Source organism: Oncorhynchus clarkii, chromosome 19 (assembly GCF_045791955.1).
Source record: "Oncorhynchus clarkii lewisi isolate Uvic-CL-2024 chromosome 19, UVic_Ocla_1.0, whole genome shotgun sequence".
In the NCBI taxonomy this organism is placed as follows: Eukaryota; Metazoa; Chordata; class Actinopteri; order Salmoniformes; family Salmonidae; genus Oncorhynchus; species Oncorhynchus clarkii.
In genome coordinates, this window is record NC_092165.1 from 10,023,367 (window position 1) to 10,037,415 (window position 14,049).

Consider the following 14,049-nt stretch of genomic DNA (forward strand, 5'->3'; position numbering starts at 1 on the left):
TGAGCCCGAGACTGTATCGACTGGTCTTGAGGGGTCTCAAGACCCAAGACAACGAGGTCAAGACTCCATCTCCAGTATCGACCACGGACCATAAACTAACCATACAGTGAAAGCAGCAACTCCAACCTACCTGAACTGGTCTTCAGTGGTGTGGTTACCGTGTGGTTAGGCCTCCCGGTGGAATTGGTTATAGGGACGTTATCAAAAATGAGATCAGTAAGGTTTGGGTTTATGGCGGATAATGTTAAATGATTGTTGTCTACAACCGTGGTGTGTCCTAGAGTGGCTGTGTTGTTGGCTGGGTTGGAGGCTGAGGTGGGCTGGGTTACAGTGGGATTGACTGGCTGTGTCTGGGCTGTGGTGGTAGAAGCCAGGACGAGACCTGGAAAAAGACATGGGTATGGTTTAGAATCAGTGTTGGGGAGTAGTGAACTACATGTAGTTCAACTGGTCCTATTAATGACATTATTAATGACATTTTGCTGTAGCTTGGTGGTACTGTAGTTGAACTAAATTCACATCTTGGTAGTGTTTTCAGTAGTTTATTACTTTGTTGCCACGTTGTGGTGTAGCTAACTAGCTGGAACTCCACACTACTTGTTTTTTGCAATAAGAAAATAAAGTATGAGTGAAGTAGGAAATAATCTCCTTTCTTTTTTTTTGGTATCAGAGTTTGGGAATCCCCGGTCTATGATATTTCAGATTTAGAAATGATAATTTTCACAAAGTAGCTTCAATGTAATGTACTTCTTTAAAAAAAAAAGTTAAAACGAAGTTGTAGTCACATTATGCATATTGAGCAACAACTGTCCCGTAGACGGGACACCGATCCACAAGAAGTTTAAGTAAACTATAGTTCCCTTAAGGTAGGGCTCTACAGCACCACCTTCTACGCGCATATGTGCCTAATTATTTTGCTTTGAGACCTGGAATAGAAAAATCAAGGATGTAATATCTCAAATATCTTTCATTGTGCTCCTAAATGTATTTGTGTGCACCTGCATTTTACAACTTAGGTGCACACATGCTCCTCGCAGAGCCCTGTAAGGGTAGCTTTAGTGTAGCTCATCTTCTTCCAATGTAAAGTAATTGGGAGTTTGGTAAACTATGATTTCAGAGTAGCTTCCCCAACACTGTCTATAATATAGAGAGAAGAAACCATTGCATAGATAGAGCATTGATTACATCAGCAGCTTTTTTGGGCAGATAAACTGAATTGACAAAACCAGTTGAGAAAACAATCTCATATTTGTAGAATAACCTGTGCAAAATAATCAAAGACTTGATCTTAACTACACAAAAACAAGCAAAGTACATCAAAGTAATGTTATACTAGATAACATTCAAGTAACCTTGAGAGTGTTTGGCCAGCCCCCAAAAATAAAATATATTTTTGTTATTACTTTAAAGATAAAAAATTTTAAAAAAGCTTTTGGACAGTAAACGAAAGGTCGCTGGTTCGAATCACCGAGCCGACTAGGTTGACGTGCTCTTGCACAAGGGCACATCAACACATCTCCTGTAAGTCGCCCTGGATAAGAGCGCCTGCTAAATGACTCAAATGTAAACATACTGTAAATGTCACAAAAACAGAGAAAGGCAGAGAGGCAGCTTACCCAAAAGGACAGTCAGACAGGGAAAAGTCAACTGCATTTTGTCCATTTTGAGTAACCCTTGTGTATAGTTCTCTTTCCTTGTTACTCTAGTAGCCTGCTGTAGACTGTGTCACTAACAGAGTGAGGAAATGCAGTGCAGTCTAGTGCATCCCTCTCAGGATGCTGGGCCATGAAGCCACAGAGAACATTCACCGCCACAGGATGTATAATAGAGAAATAGCGTTGCTCGAAAAAGTACTGGGGGAAATGACAAACTTTTATACAAACCCCCCCCCTCCTCGGGTCCAGAATTCAGACATTCTCTCAAAAGCAGAGGAGTAATGCTTTTCTATGATCTAGGATTCTGCCCATACCCAAACCCAGACATTTATTGTTTGATTCCATCATTAAAAGTGGATGCTGAATTTGATTCCTGATGCTCGTGTGTTTTAAGGTACCCTTACAACACCCTTATCTTACCTCATCTTATGACTGCATTGGGTCACGTCTGTCTTTATCAGGTTGCCACAGATACTTGTTGTTGATCTGAGTCATCATGCTGCATTTATGTCTTCCTTGTAACCTCTCAGTTCTTTCCTTTGAAGGCAACAGACAGCAGGCACATACAGCGACGATGGGGCTCATGCAATCTTTTTAAGGACAAATAACTAAATATCTACTTACAGCAGTAGTCAGTAGACTCACAGAAAAAAAAGGTGCTGTCTGGAACCTAAAAGGGTTATTTACAGTGCCTTGCGAAAGTATTCGGCCCCCTTGAACTTTGCAACCTTTTGCCACATTTCAGGCTTCAAACATAAAGATATAAAACTGTATTTTTTTGTGAAGAATCAACAACAAGTGGGACACAATCATGAAGTGGAACGACATTTATTGGATATTTCAAACTTTTTTAACAAATCAAAAACTGAAAAATTGGGCGTGCAAAATTATTCAGCCCCCTTAAGTTAATACTTTGTAGCGCCACCTTTTGCTGCGATTACAGCTGTAAGTCGCTTGGGGTATGTCTCTATCAGTTTTGCACATCGAGAGACTGACATTTTTTCCCATTCCTCCTTGCAAAACAGCTCGAGCTCAGTGAGGTTGGATGGAGAGCATTTGTGAACAGCAGTTTTCAGTTCTTTCCACAGATTCTCGATTGGATTCAGGTCTGGACTTTGACTTGGCCATTCTAACACCTGGATATGTTTATTTTTGAACCATTCCATTGTAGATTTTGCTTTATGTTTTGGATCATTGTCTTGTTGGAGGACAAATTTCCGTCCCAGTCTCAGGTCTTTTGCAGACTCCATCAGGTTTTCTTCCAGAATGGTCCTGTATTTGGCTCCATCCATCTTCCCATTAATTTTAACCATCTTCCCTGTCCCTGCTGAAGAAAAGCAGGCCCAAACCATGATGCTGCCACCACCATGTTTGACAGTATGGATGGTGTGTTCAGCTGTGGTGCTTTTACGCCAAACATAACATTTTGCATTGTTGCCAAAAAGTTCAATTTTGGTTTCATCTGACCAGAGCACCTTCTTCCACATGTTTGGTGTGTCTCCCAGGTGGCTTGTGGCAAACTTTAAACTACACTTTTTATGGATATCTTTAAGAAATGGCTTTCTTCTTGCCACTCTTCCATAAAGGCCAGATTTGTGCAATATACGACTGATTGTTGTCCTATGGACAGAGTCTCCCACCTCAGCTGTAGATCTCTGCAGTTCATCCAGAGTGATCATGGGCCTCTTGGCTGCATCTCTGATCAGTCTTCTCCTTGTATGAGCTGAACGTTTAGAGGGACGGCCAGGTCTTGGTAGATTTGCAGTGGTCTGATACTCCTTCCATTTCAATATTATCGCTTGCACAGTGCTCCTTGGGATGTTTAAAGCTTGGGAAATCTTTTCGTATCCAAATCCGGCTTTAAACTTCTTCACAACAGTATCTCGGACCTGCCTGGTGTGTTCCTTGTTCTTCATGATGCTCTCTGCGCTTTTAACGGACCTCTGAGACTATCACAGTGCAGGTGCATTTATACGGAGACTTGATTACACACAGGTGGATTGTATTTATCATCATTAGTCATTTAGGTCAACATTGGATCATTCAGAGATCCTCACTGAACTTCTGGAGAGAGTTTGCTGCACTGAAAGTAAAGGGGCTGAATAATTTTGCACGCCCAATTTTTCAGTTTTTGATTTGTTAAAAAAGTTTGAAATATCCAATAAATGTCGTTCCACTTCATGATTGTGTCCCACTTGTTGTTGATTCTTCACAAAAAAATACAGTTTTATATCTTTATGTTTGAAGCCTGAAATGTGTCAAAAGGTCGCAAAGTTCAAGGGGTCCGAATACTTTCGCAAGGCACTGTAGCTTTCCCCATAGGATAACCCATGAATTAACCCTTTTTTTGTTCCAGGTAGAACCCATTTGGTTCCAGGTAGAACCCTTTTTTCTAAGAGTGTAGTGATAGTGGATTTAAAGGCCTCTCGCACCCTCCTCATCCTCTCCAGTTGCCACACTTTGATACCAGTTGTTGGTATGCCGTCAAAGAAAACACTGCAGAATCCGGGACATGTTGCTTACAAGCTAGAAGGTTGAATACAATTTTAACTTACACTATAGGTTGTCTATCTGTGCGGTTGGTCCTTCAACTACTCGAAATTTGAGGCAAAATATCCACAGGATATAATCGTTAACCCGACTTTTTAAAGCACCAGTACTGACATTTCTATCACCTAGCACATGAGCAAAACCGCATGCAAGGCGTGAATGTCAGATACAATCAAATCAAATATTATTTGTCACATGCGCTGATGCACAAATAATATTTTGATTTGCACCCCCCACAACCACAGGGCTCTTCAGAGGGTGGTGCGGTCTACCCAAAACTAGGGGCAAAGTACCTGCCCTCCAGGACACATACAGCACCCGATGTCACAGGAAGGCCAAAAAGATCATCAAGGACAACAACCACCCGAGCCATTGCCTGTTCACCCCGCTATCATCCAGAAGGCGAGGTCAGTACAGGTGCATCAAAGCTGGGGCCGAGAGACTGAAAAACAGCTTCTATCTCAAGGCCATCAGACTGGCCACCATATGTATATACTGTATTCTATTCTTCTTAGTCTATGCCGCTCTGACATTGCTCGTCCAAATATTTATATATTCTTAATTCCATTCCTTTACTTTAGATTTTAGATTTGTGTGTATTGTTGTGAAATTGTTAGATATTACTTGTTAGATATTACTGCACTGTTGGAGCTAGAAACACAAGCATTTCGCTACACCCGCAATAACATCTGCTAAACAGGTTTATGTAATTTGATTTGATTGGAGATCAGAATGACAGTTTTATTTTTATCCACAAGGGGTCAGCATTGTATCATAAGCAAATAAAACCATCACCACAGCTCTCTCCTCTAAATCCAAAACGCTTTGTCAATGGAGCTTTTGAGAGTGTCTTGGCAACACCTGACCCAACAGTGAGACAGACGCTGCTGGTACCTTTGGGCGGAAAGTTGGACTCTGACTCAGTCCTCAAGAAACATTCCATGTCAAATGATTTACACTTTCCCCATTAAAACAAGCCAACGTTCTGAGAAACCCTTTTAATCTCAAATAATGTGCTAGTAATTCATGAAGCTAAACGTACAGTCAGTACAGGCCAGTGTTGATGTCTACGGAGCCAAAGTAGACAGAGTTGAGGCCTAAAGTAAAATAATATCTAAACCAATTGGTTCATAAGATCTCAACATTGGACGGGAGTGCGAGTGTGGTGCTATGTGGTTAGGTCGAGGTGAGGTCTTGGGTTGTGGGTTGTTCCTGGGGTTTAGACTTGAGTGGAAGTTGAGGTTCTGTTTGGCCTGGTTGCTATAACATGGAGCAATACTAGTTAACCTTTTAGGGCTCATTAAGCTTAGTTTTCATGTTCTTTTGTCATGCACAAATATTTTAAAGATAAACAAAAATGTATGTTTTCATAGGCTTTGATATGATATGGCTTTGATTTGATAGGCCAACTACAGCGACACAGGGCAGAATAAAAAAATTGTAAAACGTGTCTGGATGTAATAGGTTGCTGTGCCTGTGTATAGAAACGCTATGATGGGTGGAGGTATACAGTGTGTAGTGCGAAGGAGTGTGTGTGTGTGTGTGTGTGTGTGTGTGTGTGGCAGATTGACGTTTATTGGGATGAACACAGAACTTAGCGATATTCGCTAGATAGGCCAGCTGCAAAGTCAAAATTGAAAAAAAAAATTGAAAACAAAAATATGCCTTTTGGTCTTCATTTAAGGTTAAGGATAGGCATTAAGGTTAGCAGTGTGGTTAAGGTTAGGGTTAAGGTTAGGTTTAAAATCAGACGTTATGACTTTGTGGCTGCGCCAGATAGTGACCACTCTACAGAGCTGCCTCCAGAACAACATTCATGAGTATTCAGACCCCTTGACTTTTTCCACCTTACAGCCTTATTCTAAAATGGATTAAATAGATTTCCCCCCTCATCAATCTACACACAATACCCCATAACGACAAAGCAAAAACAGGTTTTTAGAAATGTTAGCAAATGTATTACAAATTTTAAAAACGGAAATTTTACATTTACATAAGTATTCAGACCCTTTACTCAGTACTTGTTGAAGCACCTTTGGCAGCGATTACAGCCTCAAATCTTATTGAGTATGATGTTACAAGCTCGGCACACCTGGATTTGGGGAGTTTCTCTCATTCTTCTCTGCAGATCCTCTCAAGCTCTGCCAGGTTGGATGGGGAGCGTCGCAGCACAGCTATTTTCAGGTCTCTTCCTAGGGATGTTTGATTGGGTTGAAGTCCAGGCTCTGGCTGGGCCACTCAAAGACATTCAACACCCTTGTGTTGTCTTGGCTGTGTGCTTAGGGTCGTTGTCCTGTTGGAAGGTGAACCTTTACCCAGTCTGAGATCCTGAGAGTTCTGCAGCAGGTTTTCTTCAAGGATCTCTCTGTACTTTCCTCCGTTCATCTTTCCCTCAATCCTGACTAGTCTCCCAGTCCATTCCGCTGAAAAACATCCCCACAGCATGATGCTGCCACCACCATGCTTTACCGTAGGGATGATGCCAGGTTTCCTTCAGACGTGACGCTTGGCATTCAGGCAAAATAGTTCAATCTTGATTTCATCAGACCATAGAATCTTGTTTCTCATGGTCTGAGAGTCCTTTAGGTGCCTTTTGGCAAACTCAAAGATAATGTCATGTGCATTTTACTGAGGAGTAAAAGTCCTTCTGGCCACTCTACAATCCTGTCTTGGAGCTCTATGGACAATTCCTTCGACCTCATGGTTTGGTTTTTGCTCTGACTGTCAACTGTGGGATCTTATATGGACAGGTGTGTGCCTTTCTAAATCATGTCCAATCAATTGAATTTACCACAGGTGGACTCCAATGAAGTCGTAGAAACATCTCAAGAATGATCAATGGAAACAGGATGCACCTGAGCTCAATTACGAGTCTCATAGCACAGGGTCTGAATACTTATGTATTATACTATTTTTTTACTTGTAATACATTTGGAAAAATTCAAAAAACCTCATTTTGTTTTGTCATTAAGGGGTATTGTGTGTAGATTGATGAGGGAAATGTTTTATTCAATCAATTTTAGAATCAGGCTGTAACGTAACAAAATGTGGAAAAAGGGAAGGGGTCTGAATACTTTCCCAATGCACTGTAGTCTCCCTGTCTGTGTCGGCCCCTGGGCCCTGGCCCTGTAAGAGCAGGGCAGAGTGCCGGGCTGGCTGGCCGGTGACAGGCCCTTGGCTCCCAGCCTCTCTCATACAGGGATCCCTCGGGGCAGCCTGCTCAGCGAGCCACCAGCCCTTTCATACATTCCCCCACACCGCCCCCAGCTCCAGGCCTTTACCCACCCGCTGCCAACCAACGCAGAGCCACACAACCGTGTGTGCCACCCAGCGCTCCCCAGGCAGACCCAGACACCTGAGCTGGCACAGCAGAGAAGGAGAGGAGGGAGGGATGGATGGAGGGATGGATGGAGGGAGGGAGAGCCCAGCCAGACTTCTGGCCGACTGGCTAGAAGCGATCCCTGCACCCCGCTGCAGCTGTTCCGTCCCGCTCCACAACGCTCCCACTGTTCCACTTCCAATACAGAACTAATTAAAACTGCGCCCATCTCCATCCCTGCCAGAACGCCCCCCCCTCCTCCACACACACACACACACACGCACGCACGCACGCACGCACACACACACACACACACACACACACTCCTCCCCCCTCTACCCCCAACTCCTCCCCCCTCCTAAACCCACCCCAACAGCTGCCTCCACTGCACAGTTGAATTGAGTTATTGACCAGCCTTTTTGTACTGCTTTCACGCTTTCCTCCATTGATTAAATCGTCATGTAATTGATTCCTTCTCTGTGGGCTTCTCTCTGCTCTGCTCCCCCTCCCTACCTCATGTTCCCTCTATGCCTTTACAGAGCTGCTTGAGAAATTAAGCACAGGGTAGTGGTGCACCCTGCTGCCAGCAAGGCATATAAATACCAATTGCACCATAATAGTAGGTGATCTTGGCCTAATTAAAACATCTCAGTTATAATCTCAGAGGTCAGGAAATACCATATAAGGTCAGGCCACCAACTGACACGGTATTATCAGGTGTTCATTACACATCCCTGGTGTTATTGTTTTCCCACGTTGCCAACCTCCAGGTTTGGTGCTCGGAAACCTTTCTCTTACCACAAAATTACACAATAGTGATAGCTTCCTTCTGTAATTTCAAGGCAAATTTGTTGTTCCAGAGGACCAGAAATAGGTTCTAGCTTCTCTCTCTCGCATCAATCCACCCCGTAATTGCCATGCAAAAAAATGATGAAGAGTGTTGGCTTCCAAGAGCAGCAACCCTCCTAGTCTCGGCCACTTCCTTTACCTTGTCCTCACCAAGCATTCCGATATAGATTAGCTGGAAATCTTTCCTGCTCTGCCAGGATAATCCCTTGACCGTGTCTTAGGAATGATTTAGGCACACTGTATTCCGGCCAGAGCAGGACATGGCTGGACCTTAGTTTTCATTGCACCCCCCATGATTTGGGTGTTTTACATTGTTAAGGGAGGGGGGGTCTTTTGTCGTTGAAGAGGGGGGAAAGAAAGTGGGCAATATATACTACTTATACTGTGGAAACAGAGTTCAAAGTCATCATGTGGACGCGAGGAGATGAATTAGAGTCACTGTTAAAGGGCAGAGTCGGAGCCCTTGGAGGACAGTGTGTGTGTTCGTGTGTGTGTTCGTGTGTGTGTGTGGTTTGAAACCAGGGGGTCCTGGGAGTGAAGTTATTAAGTGGTTTGAAGTCTGAGGGGTATTTCCACATTTTTCAGCCACACCGACCAACGTTACCCACCACAAAGCTGGGTTACATTCATCAGTCAGGATTGTTAGTAATATGAATTAGGATTTCAGCAAAAGAGCGCTGCACGCCTTAGTGTGGGAGATGAAACATCTGTACATGGACGTGTTCTATTGGACACAGTGTTACATACACTCTTAGACAGTAAGGTTCCAAAAGGGTTATTCAGCTGTCCCATAGGAGAAGCCTTTTTGGTGACAGGTAGAAATACCCTTTTGGATTCCAAAAAGGGTTCTTCAAAAGGTTCTCCAATGGGGACGGCCGAAAACCCTTTTAGGTGTATAGACAGTGTGTATAGACAGTGATACATAACATGGAAAATCCAATATAGATGTGAGCTAGAGGATATAGGCATGATGTCCACAGTCGTTTCTGACAGCCCTCTGTCAGGTTCTATATACTGATCTGAGACTCTACATGGCATTCGGAAAGTATTCTTGACTTTTCCCACATTTTGTTAAATTAGACTTATTTTAAAATGCATTTTTCCTCATCAATCTACAAGCAATAGCCCATAATGACAAAACGAAAACAGACCCTTTGCTATGAGACTCGAAATTGTTTCCATTGATCATCCTTGAGATGTTCCTACCACCTGATTGCAGTCCACCTGTGGTAAATATTTTTTTTAACCTTTATTTAACTAGGCAAGTCAGTTAAGAACAAATTCTTATTTTCAATGACAGCCTAGGAACAGTGGGTTAACTGCCCGTTTAGGGGCAGAACGACAGATTTGTACCTTGTCAGCTCAGGGGTTTGAACCAACACTCTAACCACTAGGCTACCCTGCCACCCCAATTAATTGGACATGATTTGGAAAGGCACACACTTGTCTATATTAGGTCCCACAGTTGACATTGCATGTCAGAGAAAAAACCAAGCCATGAGGTTGAAGGAATTGTCCGTAGAGATCCGAGACAGGATTTTGTCGAGGCACAGATCTGGGAAAGGGTACCAAAACATTTCTGCAGTATTGAAGGTCCCCAAGAACACAGTGGCATCCATCATTCTTAAATGGAAGAAGTTTGGAACCACCAAGATTCTTCCTAGAGCTGGCCGCCCAGCCAAACTGAGCAATTGGAGGAGAAGGGCCTTGGTCAGGGAGATGACCAAGAACCCGATGGTCACTCTGACAGAGCTCTAGAGTTTCTCTGTGGAGATGGGAGAACCTTCCAGAAGAACAACCATCTCTGCAGCACCACCAATCGGGCCTTTATGGTAGTGGCAACAAGGAAGCCACTCCTCAGTAAGACACATGACAGCCCACTTGGAGTTTGCCAAAAGCCACCTAAAGGACTCTCAGACGATGAGAAACAAGATTATCTTTGGCCTGAATGCTAAGCGTCACGTCTGGAGGAAACCTGGCACCATCCCTACGGTGAAGCATGGTGGCAGCAGCATCATGCTGTGGGGATGTTTTTCAGCAGCAGGGACTGGGAGACTAGTCAGGATCAAGGGAAAAGATGAACTGAACAAAGTACAGAGAGATCCTTGATGAAAACCTGCTCCAGAGCACTCAGGACCTCAGACTGGGGCAAAGGTTCACCTTTCAACAGGACAACAACCCTAAGCTCACAGCCAAGACAACGCAGGAGTGGCTTTGGGACAAGTCTCTGAATGTCCTTGAGTGGCCCAGCCAGAGCCAGAACTTGAACCCGATCGAACATCAAAATCAAAATAGATGTGCAGCGGCTTGAGAGGATCTGCAGGGAAGAATGGGAGAAACTCCCCAAATACAGATGTGCCTAGCTTGTAGCGTCATACTCAAGACTCGAGGCCGTAATCGCTGCCAAAAGTGCTTCAACAAAGTACTGAGGAAAGGGTCTGAATACTTATGTAAATGTGATATTTCAGTTTTTTATTGTTAATACATTTGCAAAAATGTCTAAAAACCTGTTTCTGCTTTGTCATTATGGGGTATTGTATGTAGATTGATGAGGGGGAAAAACGATTTTAATCCATTTAGAATAAGGCTGTAACGTTTTATTTTGATTTTTTACCTTTATTTTACCAGGTAGGCTAGTTTAGGCTAGGTAGGCTAGTTTAGAACCAGTTCTCATTTGCAACTGAGACCTGGCCAAGATAAAGCAAAGCAGTGCGACACATACAACAACACAGTTATTCCAGTTACACATGGAATAAACAAACATACAATCAATAATACAGTAGGAAAATCTATATACAGCATGTGCAAATGAGGTAGGATAAGAGAGGTAAGGCAATAAAGGCCATGGTGGCGAAGTAATTACAATATAGAAATTAAACACTGGAATGGTAGGATGTGCAGAGGATGAATGTGTAAGTTGAGATACTGGGGTGCAAAGGAGCAAGATAAATAAATAAAATAAAGTATGGCGATGAGGTAGATTGGATGGGCTATTTACAGATGAGCTATGTACAGGTGCAGTAATCTGTGAGCTGCTCTGACAGCTGGTGCTTAAAGCTAGTGAGAGAGGTAAGAGTCTCCAGTTTCAGAGATTTTTGCAGTTCGTTCTAGTCATTGGCAGCAGAGAAATGGAAGGAGAGGCGGCCAATGGAAGGAGAGGCGGCCAAAGGAAGAATTGGCTTTGGGGGTGACCAGTGAGATATATCTGCTGGTGCGCGTGCTATGGGTGGGTGATGCTATGGTGACCAGTGAGCTGAGATAAGACGGGGCTTTACCTAGCAGAGACTTGTAGATGACCTGGAGCCAGTGGGTTTGGCAACGAGTATGAAGCAAGGGCAAGCCAACGAGAGCATACCAGTCGCAGTGATGGGTAGAATATGGGGCTTTGGTGACAAAACGGATGACACTGTGATAGACTGCATCCAATTTGTTGAGTAGAGTGTTGGAGGCTATTTTGTAAATGACATCGCCGATGTTGAGGATCGGTAGGATGGTCAGTTTTACGAGGGTATGTTTGGCAGCATGAGTGAAGGATGCTTTGTTGCGAAATAGGAAGCCAATTCTAGATTTAATTTTGGATTGGAGATGTTTAATGTGAGTCTGGAAGGAGAGTTTACAGTCTAACCAGACACCTAGGTATTTGTTGTTGTCCACATATTCTAAGTCAGAACCGTCCAGAGTAGTGATGCACGGGCGGGCAGGTGCGGGCAGGTGAAACTTGTCTGGAGGTTAGTTAACACAGTGTCCAACGAAGGGCCAGAGGTATACAGAATGATGTCATCTGCGTAGAGGTGGATCAAAGAATCACCAGCAGCGAGAGCGACATCATTGATATATACAGAGAAGAGAGTCGGCCTGAGAATTGAACACTGTGGCACCCCCATAGAGACTGCCAGAGGTCCGGACAACAGGCCCTCCGATTTGACACACTGAACTCGATCTGAGAAGTAGTTGGTGAACCAAGAGAAGCAATCATTTTGTAACGGTTTTCTTGGTGAGAAGGAGAGTCGGACCAAAATGCAGCGTGTAGATTTCGATCCATGTTTTAATAAACAAACGTAAAACACGAATCAATACAAACACTACAAAATAAAGGACGTAATGAACGTAACGAAAACCTAAACAGCCCTATCTGGTGACAACACATAGACAGGAACAATCACCCACAAACACACAGTGAAACCCAGGCTACCTAAATATGGTTCCCAATCAGAGACAATGACGAACACCTGCCTCTGATTGAGAACCATATCAGGCCGAACATAGAACTGGACAAACTAGACATGTAACATAGAATGCCCACTCAGATCACACCCTGACCAACCAAAACATAGAAATATACAAAGTAAACTATGGTCAGGGTGTGACACATTTGAGAAACCAAGGCTGTTGAGTCTGCCAATAAGATTGTTGTGATTGACAGAGTAGAAAGCCTTAGCCAGGTCAATGAATACGGCTGCACAGTAATGTATCTTATCGATGGCGGTTATGATATCGTTTAGGACCTTGAGCGTGGCTGAGGTGCACCCATGACCAGCTCTGAAACCAGATTGCAAAGCGGAGAAGGTATGGTGAGATTTGAAATGGTCGGTAATCTGTTTGTTAACTAACGTAACAAAATGTTGACAAAGTCAAGGGGTCTGAATACTTTCCGAACCTGTGAAATAGTGTCATCACACTAGACTGTGTAATAGCACGATATATCACGCCTGCTCTACCGCAGATCGCGCGCGCGCGTGCGTGTGTGTGTGTGTGTGTGTGTGTGTGTGTGTGTGTGTGTGTGTGTGTGTGTGTGTGTGTGTGTGTGGCGAGCTAAAATCAGGAGCAAATGGTTCTCCAACAAGATTTCTCATTTTATGACATGATCTCAAGCTGTGCCGGAGCTCCCTGGAGTGGGCCAGGTCAGCATGTATCATTTTAATTATTCATTCATGGAAACACACTGTGACTGTGTTGTATTACTCAGAGTGACTGTCTGGGTGACGAAGCAGTGGCAGTCCCAGGCTGAGTCCGCAAATGGCACCACGTTGCGCATCTAGTGCACTACTTTTGATAGGGCTTTGGACAAAAATAGTACACTATATGGAGAATAGGGTGCCATTTGAGACGTGAACCAAGTCCCACACCGGGTACATAATACAGCATTAGACATGGAAAATCCCTTCCGGATGGGCCAGGCCGAGGGGAGAAAAGACGGGCTTATTTCACCTAAAGTGAATAGGACAGTATGGGTAAGACAGGGGTTTTAGTGGTTTTGCAGTTCAGTGCCTGTGTTTGAAAGCATGCTCTTTCAGCAACGTGGGTGGCAAGGTTTCTTCTTACTACCATCTCTCCCCAGTATTGTAGTTGGCTCTTTGCACTTGTCAGAGCCATTGCTCACTTTCTCGGAAAATGTTCATATTGTTTTATAATGAAAGCCGAGAGGGACGTTGTTGAATTCCCCCTCACACACAGCACAGCCTGCAGGACCGGAGAGCTTGTTGTCATCGCAGATGTCCAAATTCAATTAGCATATTTCTTGTTTTCCTATTTTTTTCCCGAGGAGGGCATTCTCTCTACGCAGACGGTCCCAGTGCTGTGTTCCCGTAGCTACTCCTCCATGTGAAAACACAGTGTGTCACGTAAACACAGGATGGAGAACAACAAGCACAAGCAAAGAGAAACTTTCCACTCCTT

At 43.8% G+C, this 14,049-nt stretch overlaps 1 protein-coding gene across 1 annotated transcript in view; it reads right to left on the reverse strand.

Moving 5' to 3' along the window:
* LOC139374121 (rho GTPase-activating protein gacJ-like) overlaps positions 1-1,843 on the reverse strand; it is a 29,793-nt gene extending 27,950 nt beyond the window's left edge. The window contains exons 1-2 of the mRNA XM_071115119.1: positions 1,617-1,843; positions 131-382 (exon numbers count right to left, since the gene is read on the reverse strand). Coding sequence (XP_070971220.1) covers positions 131-382; positions 1,617-1,662 — 298 coding nt within the window. The 5' untranslated portion in view covers positions 1,663-1,843. The remainder of the gene's footprint in view (positions 1-130; positions 383-1,616) is intronic.
* Between the last annotated feature and the right edge of the window lie 12,206 nt (positions 1,844-14,049).